Source organism: Megascapheus bottae, chromosome 1, assembly GCF_031878675.1.
Source record: "Megascapheus bottae isolate mThoBot1 chromosome 1, mThoBot2.hap1, whole genome shotgun sequence".
Classification (NCBI taxonomy): domain Eukaryota; kingdom Metazoa; phylum Chordata; class Mammalia; order Rodentia; family Geomyidae; genus Megascapheus; species Megascapheus bottae.
In genome coordinates, this window is record NC_143509.1 from 90,897,615 (window position 1) to 90,915,260 (window position 17,646).

General features: G+C 33.3%; 1 protein-coding gene across 2 annotated transcripts in view; it reads left to right on the top strand.

Moving 5' to 3' along the window:
- Window positions 1-17,646, top strand: part of Ncam2 (neural cell adhesion molecule 2) — a 329,220-nt gene that overhangs the window by 199,713 nt on the left and 111,861 nt on the right. For both annotated transcript variants that reach the window (XM_090348116.1, XM_090348127.1), the window contains exons 5-7: window positions 5,758-5,895; window positions 13,667-13,784; window positions 16,765-16,925. In XM_090348116.1, the coding sequence (XP_090204242.1) occupies window positions 5,758-5,895; window positions 13,667-13,784; window positions 16,765-16,925 (417 nt within the window). The remainder of the gene's footprint in view (window positions 1-5,757; window positions 5,896-13,666; window positions 13,785-16,764; window positions 16,926-17,646) is intronic.

Below are 17,646 nucleotides of genomic sequence, written 5' to 3' on the forward strand. Positions count from 1 at the left end.
ACTCTCTAAGTTATATGTTCTAAAACTCATGGCTGTATTTGTGTGGCTTAGAAAAGAAAATAAAGAGCTCACCAAATGAAATTGCATGCAGGAATAATCCTAGAATTCTTGTAGTTGAGGCATAAAGATGGCTAGTTCAAGATCATCCTTGTATGTGGGCAGGCCTATTCTATTTATAAAGACTGTCTTGAACAAACAAAAAAAATGGAAAAAAATGCAGTTATACCCTAAAGTCAAGCGACTAATTTAAGATCTTTATTATTTTAAAGTTTGGTAAACTACAGACTTCAGGACAAATTTTACACCTCTGTTGTTTTCATAAGATGGCAATAACAAAGCTATGTCCAATATTTTCTTTGTGGTAGAGTTGATCTCCAATGATAGTAATTTAGCATACAATATCTCCAGTAGCTATATATGTAGAAAAAGTATTTACTTGGTTGCTATTTATTTATTTATTTATTTTTGGTTTTGGGGTTTGAACCCGAGGGCCTGTGCACTTACTTTGAGCCTCTTTGCGTTCAATGCTAGCTTTGTACCAATTGATCTACAGCACTACTTCCTATTTTTGAGTGCAGACTGTCTTTAGACCTGGATTCTCAGATCTCAGCTTCCTGAGTAGCTAGAATTACAGGTTTGAGCCACCAATACAATTTTTATGGAAAGATTATTATCCTTGTTTTCAATATAAAGAAAGGGAAGGAGTAGAAACTGGTACTCATAGATTCTAAGTGCTGTAATTCAGACATGATTTCAAAAGCTAAGTACTGGTAAACATAAAATAGTATCTGTATGAAGCTGGGCACGGGTGGCTCATGCCTGTAATCCTAGGTACTCAGGAAGCTGAGATCTGAGGATAATGGTTCAAAGCCAGTCCAGGCACTTAAGTCCTGCAGACTCTTGTCTCCAATTAACAACCAGAAAACCAGAAATTGCTCTGTGGTTTAAGCAGTCGAGCACTAGTGTTGAGCTGACTAACTCAGGGACAGAGTTCAAACCCATGACCACCACCAACAACAACAACAAAATACTATCTGTATGAGTCCTAGTTAGTATTCTGGCTGTCCTTGCAAAAATAACTGTGTGTTGTAAATATTATGGCTAGATGCCTGTAGAGAATAGACCAAAAAAAAAAAACAACACATTTTCTTGATTCATTTTCATGGTTGTGATTCAGACTGAGCTAAAACCTCAGAATACTATGATATCAGAAACTGAAAACATAATTTGCTGACATTATGCTCCTTCACCATTGTGCACAAGGAATGTTTTCAATTTAGAATACTTTCAAAATGTGTGCATTTTAGGGAAGTACAAAATAATTGAATCTTTTAAAGTATTTTTCAGTCTAAATGATTCCATTTTGCATTTCCAAGAGCAGAAACTTCTATAGCATAAAAGGACAAATAGTAAAGAGATTCTCTTTCAAATATAGATATTATATACCATGATTGTATTCAATCGTCCTTTTTAATTTAAAGATAATTTTCCTAGCTGGGCATATTCAATGATTATCAGTAATTGTCAAGCTCTCACTGCTTCTCTCATAAATTAATGAGAACAAATTCTAAATTTCATTCTGCTTTATTTAGTGCAACTAATTCATATCTTCTTATGGAATAATTTGAGTAAATTATGTGATATATTTTCAACTTTAATCCTATCAATAATACATGACGGTTATATTAAAAGTGTTAAAAGATTGTAAATGTTTTCAGAAATTCTAATAAAAAGCGTCATATATACTTTTGTTTTACTATTAAACTCTATTTAAGAAGAATTATAAGATGTGTAGAATAGAGATCTCGACAAAGAGTCATAGAAATGAATAATAGTGATGCGAGGAGTGATGTTTCTGTGGTTTAGGCATTTTTGCCACAGACATCATACGCAGCAGTGATATAAATCTGGATTTGCATTTGTTTCTTCTTCTTTCCACGGCCCTAAAGCATTAAAGGATATTTTTGAACTGTTATGCTTTTAAATAATTCTTCATCTGTAAACCATGGATCAAGTTCAAATCCCAGATTTTAAGTTACAAATAACAAAGTAAACACGTTTAGATATTGTTGAAATCAGTATTTGGCTTGGTTTTATGTTCTGAACAAATTTATCTAAAGTGACGAATTTCATTTTTTGATTCATTCTGATCCAGATTTTTTTTAACTCTTGGGAATAAATCTTATAAAAAAATAAAATGTAATGACGAAGTTGTTATATGAAACATAATTGTGATTTCCATGGCTGGAAAACACATTGTGAAAATGATTTGTTCTACATTATTTAAGTATTCAATAGAACTGTGAAGAAGTTTAATCTATATTGCTTACAATGTTGGAAGAGCATGTCTCATTCTTCATTGGCAAGCCATTTGTATATTTAAAGTAGTCTTGCAAGCAGTAATATTTTTCATGTAGTTATACTTTACATGATTTCTTATTTTAGCTAATGGAACGTATTAAGTTGATAAGTCCTGAAAGTTTATGTAGAGTTATATAAAATATAGAGGTGCTTAGTAATTTCTGTTGCAGTATTACCTTAGTGAATCAAAGTTCAGTGCTCCACAACAAATAAGGAAGGACTGGAGGTCTTTAACATAGTACTCATGTTTTGACAGTAAATTTATGGTAGGTATGTACAATTTAAAAACCTACATAATAATTGTGTTATCTCTCATCTTCTTTGCTGTCCCTTGGTTATCTCATATTGCTCAGTATTTTACCTTGTTATCTGATATATTGTATATATGCTTATTTAGCTATTTGAAATAGGATAGGGAAGGAGAGAAAACAAGATGAGGGGTGGGGGAGAGGGGAGGGAAATGGTGACAAAAACATGAGAAAGGGTATCAATGTTTGTGAAGTAATACACTTTCTGGTGAATATAATGTAACCCTTCTATTAATTACAATAAAAATATATGAAAAAACCTATATAATAGTTTAAAAGTTTTGTCAATATTGCCCACTGAAGAGAAATCTGTGTGCCACATAATACATGTTTGTTGAAAGAAAATATTTCGACTTTTAGTTTCACCTTGATGATGTACCAAGGTGCAGAAATGTTCAAAACATATGAAAATTATTCCATAAACTTTGTAAATGCTTTGCTTAATATTTAATTGACATATTTTCTATGTTACAATGTATAAACAAACTGGTTTTCCTCAATATCTACTATTTTTCATACTATAGGTGAAAGATAGATTTAATAGTTATGGAGTACTTAGCTTAAGACTTCTAGAATTCTACATGTTGTAGATTTACAGTTAACAAGATAAATAATCTCATTGCCTTCCTTCCAAAATTCTAATAGCCTAAAGTGACAGATAAATAGATAAATATCAGTGGAAACAAGCATCATGGAATATAGGGTCAGGGAATTACAGTAATGGTATATGAGAATAAAATCCTAAGCTGTCTATAATAAAGGAGGTGTAAAAAAATACACTTGTCAGGTGGGAAAATCTTTACATTTGAATAGACATTAGCTAGCTAAGGAAGAAGCAGATTTTCCCTGAAGAGAATTCACCAGGCAAAATGTCTCGGAGGTGAATAAACACACAGGGACCCATGTTCGCTATTGCACCAGATTTTGCGAATTTACTGCTTGAATTATGCAACAAGTAGATAAGTATAGGATCAATTACTCAAATACTAATAACAAAGAAAACTAAGTGTGAAGCCTCTAGCTATTCAATATGGCTTTGACTTCTCTGGTAAGGAATTTGGAATTTCTCCAGAGCAGACATCATTGAGGGGTTTAATGAAGGCAGTGACATGACATAATATATATTTGCAACAGCATATTAGTGTTTCAGTGAAGAGAATGACTTGGATGAGATTCAAGACAAAGTGCCAATGGTGAGAACAGTTAAGATCCTTCAGAAATAATTGCTAGGGAGAGAGGACTTTAGATGGAGCTATCACTATAGGCAGAAGAGAAAGCAAAGGATTTATTTATTTTATGTCACAGACATAGGGAGATGGAGGTGTCAGTGATGATTTTGTATTTACCTTAAAAAACAAACAAGGCTTTTTAGAGAAAGCCAGTGTAAAGACGTGAAGTCAAACTCTGGAAATACAAGTGAAGGTACAGAAATCAAAGTTTAACTTCTGAGATTCAACACTTAACATTACTGTATGTAAACACATATAAAATTCTTAAAAGAAAACACATAAATAAGCTGGTTCAAATTAATACTGGGAGTCATATTGATTACCACATAGAATGAAACAAATGGAAAACAACCTTAAAATAAATTAGCTAAATAGATATATAGTAGGAAGTTGATCACCAGAATTTTTCCAGCCAGGCAGGAGAGTGAATTCAGAGGATCACAGAACAAAGCCCACACAGACAGAAAAGTTCATGACACTTCACCTCAAAAATACACAGCCAAACCCTTGGCTACAGGCAGGGCCAAAGAAGTAAAATTCCAACTGACTGAATATTTCCCTAATTATTTTTTTAATGGAACAAGTTATAGAAGCAAAGTCTGGACTACAAATATCCCAAGCACTTAGCTCCTTAAACAATGCAAATAAGGCTAGGCATGGTGGCTCATGCCTGTAATCCTAGCTACTCAGGGGGCTGTGATCTGAGGATCATGGTTCAAAGCCAGCCCAGCCACTGAAGACCCTGAGATCCTTATCTTCAATTAACCACTAGAAAACAGGAAGTGGCACTGTGGCTCCAGGGTTCGGTAGCCTTGAGCTGAAGAACTCAGGGTTAGCACCCATGCCCAGAGTTAAAGCCCCAGGATTGACAGAAAAAAAAAAAAAAAGTAAATAATGCTTGATAAGGGATCCTGACTAAATAAAGCCTGTAGTATTCCTATTAACCAGTATATCTTAACTATCATATTCAGACCATGAATAAGGTTTTTAGGTTCATTAGTTACCTTGAAAAAAAAGATAAAAGATAGTGCCTGGATGTTGCAAAATAGGAATAAATGGGAGATTTTTCTTCCTTAGGAAAAAATTAACACTGTACAAAATGTGCAATAATCATAAACAAGACAAAAGACAAGACTTAAAAAAGCATACTAAGTAGACCTGCACAGTATCCTTTTCAGATAGCTGTAGAATATTAGTTTAGGCTTCCCATTGATTCATACCCCAAACTAGTTTATTTTTTGTATAAATGCATATGCACCAACATGAAAATAGAACCTTGATATGCACTAAGGACCACATCTATTCATTTCAGAAGATTGTTTTGTCTGTAGCATAACACCCTCTTACATAAATCCAAGTTTTAAACATTTTTACATGCATTATATAACTTGAACCTCATGTTATTACCTGGTCTCTTAAGTGTATGAAAAAAGTTTAGTTTAATTACTGTCAAGGCAAAATGTTCAATCCATTTTTCAACCCTTTCCCACAGTCAACCGGCTTCATGTTTGAAATCAGTAGTTTTCAGGTCAATGAGAGCTAATCTCCCTTTGGTATTCTTTTCTGTGTCATTTCTACAGGAAAAGCACTAGGGTAAAATAATAGCCTAACCATTTCATGTGGATATAAAGTCTTGAATGTATTTTAGAAAAAAATATGTTTGCATCATAACAAGGTAGGGTAGAGTGGAAAACTTGAAGTCATGAAATTACATTTTACTTTCAAATTTGAATTTTTTAGTTGATGAAAAACTTGATGGTGTCAGACAAATGTCATATTTCTACTTTTCTCATTCTGGAGCACATAGGACTCAGCCTTCAATTATTACTATAATTTCCTCTCTTCTGCTTATTTTCCAGATCGGTTTGCTATGCTAGCGAATAATAATCTGCAAATTCTCAACATCAGTAAAAGTGATGAAGGTATATACAGATGTGAAGGGAGAGTGGAAGCCAGGGGGGAGATTGACTTCCGTGACATCATTGTCATTGTGAATGGTAATAAGCATCAAAGATTTGTGAATGTTCTGTTCATTTTAGCAATCTGTGTATTAAAATCAACACTTAGTAGTTCCCTAGTAAATATTAAAGTTGAAAAAAAATCTCCTCAGTTCTTTCATGGTTTAGGTTACCTATAAGACAACCTCAGAGGCAGGATCTCAAAACTTATTTCATGTTCCTGTTCTGATGTCACTTTTCAAAGAGTGTGCATTATTGCCTTTCATCAGGTTTACAGCTGATGAAATAATGCCAAATGAAACATGGTAAAATTTCATTCCAGATTGATACTTTTAAATTCTGTGAAATACTGACTCCTTAATGTGTCAGTTCAGTATTTATATTTTTTGAAATAATGAAATTAATTTATACATTGTATCAGTGGATATCAGTGAGTAAAACATTCTCTGAGGCTCAAAGAGGAATTTAATACAGTTATTCTGTGTCTCTATATTGTTCTGATTTAAGGAAACTCCCATGATTCCCTTAGAGAGTTTCTTATCTCTGGTACTATGTTTTCCAGGGCAATAATGTGAATCTGAGTTTTCTTCATGAACTTTTTCATGGTATAATCTTTAATCTCAACCTCACAGTTCTACTTTCTTCTTCACCAAACCCTACAGCCATTGTAAATACTTCGGTGCTTCAGGTTGAGTGTGAGACACAGTCATAGAGTTCTTTCCAGGCATTGAAAATCTTTTGTAATTAACCTATTGCCCTGCCATGAATACCTATGTTTCAGCCCTATAGAAATGAATATATTCGTGGAGATCTAGGTTTGCAGAAGCCTTTTTGGCAAGTCAGTGAAGTAGTTATTTTTTTCTTAGTTGGTGGATGATTTGACCTTTATGTGCAGAGATTGAAGTGCACAGAGAACATGTTTAAATATTAATTTCTCTACATTTCTGTTTATCTAGATAGATGGACAGATTAATAGATGTGACTATACATTTTGTATCTTTATATACTTTAAAAACAATATGCAATAACTACTTTGTTCATTAATAATCCAGCTGTTCTCCATGCTTTGCTTGATAAAAATACTTACGGAAACATATACCTGAAGTTCATTATAGTCAAATTGTTGCACAAAGAATTCTCTTACAAGCATAGAGATACTAATACAATGAATATATACTAAAATTGCTGAATATTTAAGTATGTACATAGTTTTACTATATATGCTATTGTATAGACATGTATATGTAACCATATAAAATTTCCAATGAAAATGAATCAAATATGATATTTAAATGAAAATGTCACTTAGAAAGTACAGTATTATAATCTCTCTTATGCCATTCTCATATAAAACATTTTCAACAAATTTCAGTTGTATTTTCATTCACGTAAATGAATTCGTTTGACAATCTTCATCCTTACTCATATTCTTCTTCAGTCATGAGCTCTGTGTTCATGATTATTTATTACATTCATTTCATATCCTAATCTGTGCCTGAATTTGATTTGTTAGGGTTTGTATTGATGATTGCATTCAAGTTGTTAGAAGGTGCACTTGAGTCTGTGTATATACCTGAATAACAAAGCTGGAATCTTCAAATCCATCATGGTTTGCATTTAAACTGGAATATTTAGTTTTATGTTTTCTTTTTCTTCTTCTTTTTTATTGTAATCTATAGAGGGATCACAGTTACATTCTCCAGACACCCCCTCTTGTGTTTTTGTCCCCATTTCCTTCCACCCACCCCCTTCCAATCATCATCTTGTTTCCCCCTTTCCCTTTCCTATTTCAAATAAACAAATAAGCATATATACAATATATCAGGTAACAAAGTCAGATACTGTAAGAATATGAGATTAACCAAAGGGCAACAAAAGAGAAGAGAAATTTTCATATTAACCTATAATTTTTAAAAAAGATAAATTTTGGTATATCTTATTCTATGCCACTGAAAATAGTCATGTAGGTAAGATGGAGTTTTGCCTCTGTATCAGTCTGATGGTCCAAATCAAAGCATATTCATCTGAACTTTTCTCCAACAGATTCTTACCCAGATTCTTACCTAACTGATATTCATTATTTAGACAAAACTAATTAGCCACATTTCCTGTTTAGGGTCACACACTCTCATACCCTCAAATTCTTAGGTCTTTTCTTCAAAATAAATTGTACACAAAATGACTGCTTGCCCTTCTGGTGGAGGCTGTTAGAACCTGACATGGGAATGCTTTGACTATGGTCCCTAGATAGCTGTGATTTTCTCTCACAATTTGCTTTGTCTTCAGCCAGGAAAAAAAAACATCCTATTCCAGTTGTGATGACTCTTTTCCTATGCATTGGCTGCTAGAAAATAGTGAAGTTCTCTAACAAATTTCCCAACAAATACCTCTTCTGTAAAGCCTAGTGAAAATTTTTCATTGAAAAATTTGAGACTAAGAAAAAAAATAAAACATTACCATCTCTTTCAGTTTTAAAATCTGACACTTTTTCTATGCCTTTACTCTCAATTAATACCCCAAGCTGTGTCATTTGAATGCTGCTAACCTACACACTTTATACTGTGACCTTTCTCCTGGCCTTTCAGTCTCTTTTCCCATCAAGTTGACAGAAATCCCGAAAAACTACTAAAACCAACTCTCTCTTCATATGTATTGCCTTCTTATTGAATCTTGTTTCTGCAGACCTTTTCTTTATTTTTATGTTCATTCTTTGTAAACATTCCCCTTGTATTTCACAAGCTTTTATTTCAGTGTTTATTTGAAAGCTATCTTGCCAAGTTCCTCTGAAGTATCAGCTACGTGTTATATATCTTTTTTAGTTCCAAATCCCTTTATGAATTTCTTAACTTTTAGCTCAAAATATAGACAGCTTTTCAACAACAACTCTTTCACTTCCTTGGGGAAGTATTTCGCCAAAATTTCTCAATGCCATGTGATATTATGAGGCTTCTAATGAGAGGATTCTGTTTTCTAGTGCAACTAACCATGTGACTTGCTCTGGCCAATGGCATAGGAGAGAGCAAAATATAGAGCAGTAGCTGAAACTATCTTTCAGAATTACATGAGATATTCGTCACATTCACTTATCTTCTTTTTAAAATCTATTTTCTGTACCTTATTAACATCCATTCCCACCTTCTCTTTCAATGTAACAATGCTAGTATTAAGATATTGAAGAGGAGCCAGGAGTTTGACCTAGTGATAATGTGCTTGCCTAGCATGCAAGAAGACCCAGGTTCAACTCTTTGGTACCACATACATAGAAAAATGCCAGAAATAGCTCTGTGGCTCAAGTGGTAGATCACTAGCCTTGAGAAAGCTCGAGGACAGTGCTCAGACCCAGAGCACAAGCTATTGAGGAGTCTGAAGGAGAGAATTATTCTGTTCATTACAAAGTCACTTTAAGTTATCCATCAGCTAGGATGAAAGTAAATAACTAATTCAATATTATTAAATAAATTGAATACTATTTAGTCATTAATATGAAAGTTAACAATACAGTGTTTTATTTACATAATTACCATTTTCAGGTCTATTCATTTGTAGGTATTGAGCTTTTATGTAGCATCAGACTGATCTCCCTGTATGACTTTGGTTAGCATTTCTTTTGGAAGGTTGTTTTTGCAGATTAACTTCATCTACTTCATGTCCAAAAATGTATTTATTTTCATATGAAATATCATAGATTGTGTTTTATTGTTTTAATACCTTAAAATTGGTAGTCTTTCCCTTTGAAATAAGTTGTGTGTGAAAAAAATGTCTGTTGACAGTGTATTTTTGTTCTTGTATATATTATTATGAGCTGGTCATGGGAATTGAAGTCAGGATCAGGGCACTGAGCTCTTGTGCTCAAGGCTTGTCACTCCAACATTGTGTGCTACAGCACAGATGGTTAATTTGAGATAAGATTCTCATGGATTTTCCTGCTCAGGGTTATTTTGAGCTGCAATCTTCAGATCTCAATCTCCTCATTAGCTAGGATTACAGATATGAAACACTAGGGCCCAGCTCCATTCCTCTATTTTTTATGGATATCACTATAACTGAAAGTCCTCATGCAAAACACTAAAAGTACTCTCCTATATCTTGCCCTGTACCAAATAAATGCAAAATGTTGATGTAACCTGATTCATTGACCTACTATAAGAAATTGTCTACAAAATACTGGAAAATATAAGTATATACACAACAACTTCCTCAATGGGATTCCAATAATTCAGAAAATAAATGCAAGGTTAAAAAATTACCTCAAATTAAAATGTTTCTGAATATTGGAGGAAACAAGTACTGAATCAAGAGACAACTTACAAAAAATGGAGAAAATCTTCTCCAGCTATTTAATAAATGATTAATATCAAATATACACAATTAGCTCAGAAATGTAAACAAAGTTAAACCAATTAATCCAATTAATGAATGGATGAGCAAGTTGATAGAAAATTATCCTAATCATAATTGAAATCCATATCAAGTAATTAAAAATGTTATATGATCTTGGTAACTCATATTGGTTTAAAAAACATGTTAAATCAGTTCAAAAGCCACAGCAGAGTATTATTCAGCCATATATCATTTTTTTAATTTGTAGAAACATGTTTGGAACTGAAAAATCACCATGTTGCATGCTAACATACATAATCTAGATCTAAGCAATGACATAAAATCATAATGAAATACTGAACAATTATGTATAGAACATATTTTGGAAAACAATAGGTTATGAAAAGAAAAAAATGACATAACATTACTATTATGGAAGTACATAAAATAGTATCATGAAACCATGAAAACTGTTAAAAGGGACTGAGGAAGAAGAAGGCCAAGAACAAATAATACAGAATGTTCTGATTGAATTTCTTTATGTAATGAATTCATATTGACCGAACAAAAATCTAGTTTTATACCATCTATGAAGAATAGGAAAAACATTTGCAAATGCTATTGTGAGTCATTTCAATTTTTTGTCAACAATATTTATTTATAATGCATGGAATAAGGAGTAAATGAACTTGCTTTGCTTAGATACTGAGAATATCAATACTGGATTTCAGAAATACAGGTACTTTAATTTCAATTTTGTCCCTATATCTCGTTGTTAAAAACATATGTAAAAATAAAGGGAGAGTAACAAGTGTCATAACTTTGGCAATCCTCAGATAGATAAAGAATCTAAATGAGTTATTTTTTTCATATTTGCTTACACCTACCTAGCAAATGACTTGTCAAAGGGGATGCTGGTGGAGTGATAAAGCAGTGTTAGCCCTATCTGAAATAAACTTGGAGGAGTGCATTGGTTCTGCTCCTGTTGAACCCACAAGATCTGAGACCTAAATAGGTATCTATTGTTAGCATCATGTCATCATTTTCTGAGACATGGTTGATGGGGAACAATTAGGCAAATTCTTACAAACCACATGAAAATGGAAAAAAAAACAAACATTGGTCCCCTTTATGGAAAACAGGGTAGTACAACTGTGATACCCAAACTGCCAGTAAGAAAAATAAATTATGTTTGATGTGTAAGATAGAGCTAAACGTGAAATAAAAAATTTCAATGCAATTAGAGTAGGTATAGAACTTCTGATAAAATAAGAAATCTGAACAAAATATGAAATGACAGATCATGATGAATTGTACTCATAAACTGCATTGTTAAAGAGCAACTCCATTATATTTAAAGAAAACAGTCTGAGCCTGGCATGGAGGCCTCACGCCTGTAATCCTAGCTATTCAAGAGGCTGAGATTTGAGGATCAATGTTCAAAGCCAGCCAGGGCACAAAAGAACCTGAGACTTTTATCTCCATTTAATCCCTAGAAAATAGGAAGTGGGGCTTGGCTCAAGGGTAGAGTGGTAGCCTTGAGCTGAAGAGCTCAGGGACAACATCCAGGCCCAGACTTAGAGCAGTACCCTTGAGCTGAAGAGCTCAGGGACAGCACCCAGGCCAAGTTCAAGCCCCATGATGCACCCCCCTAAAAAATAAAGAAAACAGTCTGTAAAATTCATTTAAAAATCATTTACTACAGCTCAATAGAAAACCAGTCTAATGCAAGAGATAACAAACTCGTCAAAGCAATTATCATTGAAGATATATTCCTGATGCCACCTTTTTCATCATTCTCCCTTTTCCTTCCCAATCCAATCTTCCTTCTCAATTTTAGAGTTTTATAGAATGTGCACTGAATATTACGGACATATTCGTCTCCTCTTTTCTTTATCCATCTACTCTCTCCCCTTAGTCTTCCCCTTCCCCATCTTTCAAAGATCAATATTTACTAAAGTAAAACATTTGCAGAGGATAATTCAAACTGTGTAATTCCTTAGAAAAACTATCTCACAGTCTAACAAAATGGAAACAAGGAAACTAGAGCATTATAGATTAGAAAAATTTGATGCAGATTTTTCATTTAGTAACTTCATCTAAACAAGTCATAAAATATATCTTAAAAATGATTGTCTTTAAAAATACTTAACCTTAGGTAGAGGGTGAATAAATGTAGCAGTGATACTCACTAGATACTACACTGAAAATGAACTATATATCACCTTTACAATAACAATAATACATATATAGAGAATGAATTTTATTGCAGTTCTCTAACATGTTCAAAATCTATGTTGATATAGTAAATATAATCATAAAATCCTTCCAATTGCATTTCTACACAAGAAAAAGTTGACGCAAAGTATTTTGATTAAATTATGCTTTTTCATAATTAATGAGAAGGAAAATAAGTCAAATGACAATGTACTTAATATTCACTGTTAATATCTGAAAAAAACATCCATCTATTCTAATACCAGTAATCCTAGAGACAGAATGACAGATCATGCTCCCTATATCACATTCAAAGTCAGAGAGTTGATTTATTATGTTTAATTACTAAGATACATAACATATTAGTTCTTATGCCCATCATCTTTGGGGATAAAACCACATCAATAATGACCTGAAAGCAATTGGAGAGATAACCAATTTAAACCACACTCCTAAGTGTCTGTCTGTCCACGTTTTTTAGAATATACAAAAGCAACATATTAATATTATTAATTTTTTATTTTTACTTTGTCATATTCAATTTAACATCAAGAAAGAGTGCACTGAATCACAATTTACGCTTTACTTTGAAATTTATATTCTGTTATGGATGTTAGTGTCTTGTTTATTGCAAGCAGTTGCATTTCTGTAACAGTCAACATGTCCAAAATGTGCAGCATATACAATTTTCACAACCTAATTAGTTAGAAATGAAGAAAGCTTAATTTTGAAGCTGAATTGTTCATGAAAATCTATTTTCATACCCTCTATAGCTTAAGCAGTTTCTCTTCATAAAATGTTTTATGGTTGTTTGAAGAAATTAAGTGTAGTTAATCAGAAAGAACATTATGGTTTGACACCTAATTTGAAAGCCCTGTCTTGAAACAGTGAGTGATTGCTTATGGCATTGTCTATAACTGAGACTACCCAAACAGGAAATCCATTTATGGCTAAAGTAGATCTAGTATTGACTCAGCCAGTGTGGTGCTGTCTTTTTTTATAAGATATATTTCATACAAGTATATGTTCACTAAAATTCAGGTTCATAGTTTATTTTAATGTATTAAGTAATAAAGTACCATTGCAGTGTTTTGTTCCAGTTATTGTACAAAAGGATCTGAAGTTGGTTTAGCATTTATAAAGTTATTTTCCTACTTAACATAGAAAATAACTTTTCAATATTAGAAATTAAAAAATGGACAAGAGAAGTCTCAAAAGAGTGTTAGTGAGAAAAACGCAATTTCAATTCACTTTATGTCCATTTATCCATCAGTGCCACCAGTAATCACAATGCCTCAGAAGTCCTTTAATGCCACAGCTGAGAGAGGAGAAGAGATGACTTTATTTTGCAGGGCTTCAGGCTCTCCAGAACCTACCATCTCCTGGTCTAGGTAAGTTCAACCTTCATGTCTTCCTGGTTTGTGTTCATAATCAAGCTCACAGAAAATGTTTGGACTCAATACTTTGGGGAAGAAACAATGTGTTGCTTTTATTTTTTAAAAATGTAAATGGGAGCTGAACATTGAAAGCTCAGGCCTGCAATCCTACCTACTCGGGGGATTGATATCTGAGATCTGGTTAAAAGTCAGCCTGGGAAGGAAAGTCCCAGAGACTCTTTACCTCTTTGGCTTAAAATAGTAGAATTGTAGCCATAAGCTGAAGAGCTCAGGGACAATGCCAAGGCCCAGTATTCAAGCCCCATAACCAAGACAAACAATTGTGTGTGTGTGTGTGTGTGTGTGTGTGTATGTGCACATATAGTATATATATGTGTGTGTGTGTGTGTGTGTGTGTGTACACATATGAATGGACACATGGCTCATCTGTGACCGTAGATACTTCGGAGGTTGAAAAATGAATGGAATATGAACCTAAGCTGAAAAAATTCAATAATTACCCGCACAAATGGGCTGGGATTATAAGCCAATGATTAGTCTCTGTCTATGAGTCACGTGAGCTAGAAATCAATTTATAGTATTTCCCACCCCCAAATGAAAAAAAAGTGGGAATGTTAGTACACTGTTGATGGGAATGTAAAATTGGTCAACTACTATGGAAAGTAGTATGGAGATTCCTCAAAAGAGTATACATATAGGTTCTCTATGACCCATCAATTCCACTCCTGGGCATTTACCCAATGCCCACAATGACTACAAACCACTCCACACTACATGTTCATTGAAGCATTGTTTTCCATAACCGAGATACAGTATCAACCAAGATGACCCTCAATAGATGAATGGATTAAGGAACTGTGGTATATATACATAATGGAATTTTATGCTTCCATCAGAAAGTAGTATTACCCCATTGATAAGGACCTGGAAAATATTATATTAAGTAAATGAAGCCATACCCAAAGAAACATAATTATCTATCTGTCTATCTGTCTGTCTGTCTGTCTATCTATCTATCTATCTATCTGTCTATCTATCTATCTATCTATCTATCTATCTATCTATCTATCTATCTATCTATCTATCTATCTATCTATCTATCTGCTGGCCTAGGGACTTTAACTCAGGCATTGGGCATTTATCCTTTGGCTTTACTGCTCAAGATAAGCACTCTACCTCTTTCATAAGCCAGGAATCCACTTCTAGGTTTTTGGCGATTCATTGGAGATATCAGCCTCATGAACTTTAATAACTGTGCTGATTCTAACCACGAGTCTCAGATTCTAAGAAGCTAGGATTACAGGCATGACCAGCAGCACCGAGCTGTTCTAAAATTGTTTTCCTGACGAATTTTCATTTTCAGGGATACTCATTTTGGAATTATGTTTATTTCAAATTTAAGATTTGTTTAAATTTGTTTTCTTATATTTCAATGAGAATATAAGTTAGAATACATCACAATCAGAAGATAATAGGATGGTAATTAATATATGTAAATATCAATGTACATATCTCCCTATTCCATTGTTTTTACCTCCTAGTTGGAATACAATAAAATTTTATTTTAAGCTCTAAAATTGTTATTTTAGGTCAATATAAAAATGTATTAGGAGAATAAGAGTGTAAAGTAATGGCATTTACAGACATAAAATATTCATTTTAGATTGCAGTTTATACTTAAAGAAGTTACCTGTAGGTGAATATATATCACTAGCATATTTTAACAAATCCTGTCATCACCAGAGATTGTGGAGCAGGCAGTGAAATTGAGTGCACATGATGAAGAGGTAATATCTCCAGGTAATAGCAGGGAAACCCAATGGCTTAGTAACCTTAGGCATCCATCATAAAATAACTAAGGCTGTGTGGCTTTAACACCAGAAACATATGTCCCCTTGATTCTGAAGCCTGCATGTCCAAAGTCATGTTGCCATTCTGGATGGTTTTTGGAGAAACCTCTCTTCCCTGGCTCCAGAAGTGAACATTTCCATATTTAGTCTGCTGTAGGTATATATCAGAATGGAAGTGATCCTAGAAATCTCTCTTCATTTCAGAGCAGGATTATCATCAGAGAAAGGCTTCATGCATGTGATTGACCTCATTTTACCATCAAATATGAATTTCTCCTTGGAAGTTAAGATCTTGGTGCTTATGGAAAGTTCACAATTTAGTTTGTTAACAACAAGGAAGAAGATAATTAAGGACCCAAACCTGTGTATTTAAAGAATTTTTCACAAAGAAATCAGGAACCCTTAATTGACATATAAATCAAAGTGTGAGCAAAGTTATTGGCTCTCCACCAATTTTCCATTGATTTTCTTTCAAATTCTTTTTTCTTTCTACTAAAATACTATGTATGTTTGTATTATTTCATTAATTTTATAGATTATATGATTTTCAGATACCAAAATGATACTTAAAAGCTCAATTGTTTGCAACACAATGGGAGACAAAGAAAGGAGGATAATAGTTAGAGGCCGGCCTAGCATACATGCTAACAAGACATCATTCAAATAAATAAATAAATAAATAAATAAATAGAAATGGACATAGTGCTTCATGCTTCATATCTGCAATCTATCTATGAAGAGGTGTAGGTAACAGGATTGTTGTCATAATCTTTCCAGACATTATATCAAGATTCTTCTCTGAAAAAAAAATAGCTGAAAACTTTCACTATCACAACAAAAATCCAAACCCAAATAAGGCTGGAAATGAGGCTCCTACGTTAGAGGATGTACATTGCAAATATGATGTCTTGCATTCAAACAAACACTAGTATCACCAAAAATAGAAAAACTGATAGAGGTGCGCACACACACATTTGACTGGAGTGTAGCATTGTCTCTCAGTGGAAATGGCCATGAACTAATTGATGGCTGGACCATAAACAAAAAAGTCACAATATCTCCTTAATTATGAAGTCAACCATACAAAAAAACAACCTTTTTTTTCATTTTTTGCCCTTATTTAGGAATGGCAGGCTTATTGAAGAAAGTGAAAAGTACATGTTGAAGGCCAGTAACACAGAACTAACTGTCAGAAACATAGTCAATAGTGATGGAGGCCCTTACATCTGCAGAGCCACAAATAAGGCTGGGAAAGATGAAAGAAAAGCATTGCTGCAAGTCTTTGGTAAGTATTACACCATACAGGTTACAACTGCAATGTCACACCAAGTGTGTCATGCTTTCTTTCCTATGTGGATGCTATATATAAAAGATAAATAAATACATAATCCTAAATAGGATATAGCATATCAATATATTCAATAGGATACAATTAGTGAGGAGATAGGTAGAAAAAGAAAAGATGAACAACATGAGAAATCACTGCATCTGCTAATGAATATTTTAAAATAAAAGCCATTGAACAATAGGGAAAATTAGAGAGGGAAATGAAGAGTCAATAAGTAGGTCAAACTAATTAAAATACTGTATATGTATATGTGAAATACCGTGATGAAAACTTTTTTTCCAATTAGAATATACTAAAATAATGAATGACATGTAAAACAAGTCTTGTGGTGAAGCTGATAATGAAGAACAGAGAGGGTAATGAAGGATGTTAGACACAACCTGCTTTTTGCTCTTTTGTGGAAATATACTGTTGAAACTTATTATAGATTGATTTAGGAAGTGGGAAAGAGATGAGAAAGAATAATGCAAGGAGTAAGATGCAGGTACATAGATTGTATGTACATAGATGTACATCTATACACACGTGCATATACACGCACACACACACACACACATATATATAAATAAAAAATACATGTATTCATAAACATTTGGCTTTTGGAAGGAACTTGTAATTGTGTGGCTTTAAGAGAAAAATAAATTACTGTGGTTTTAAA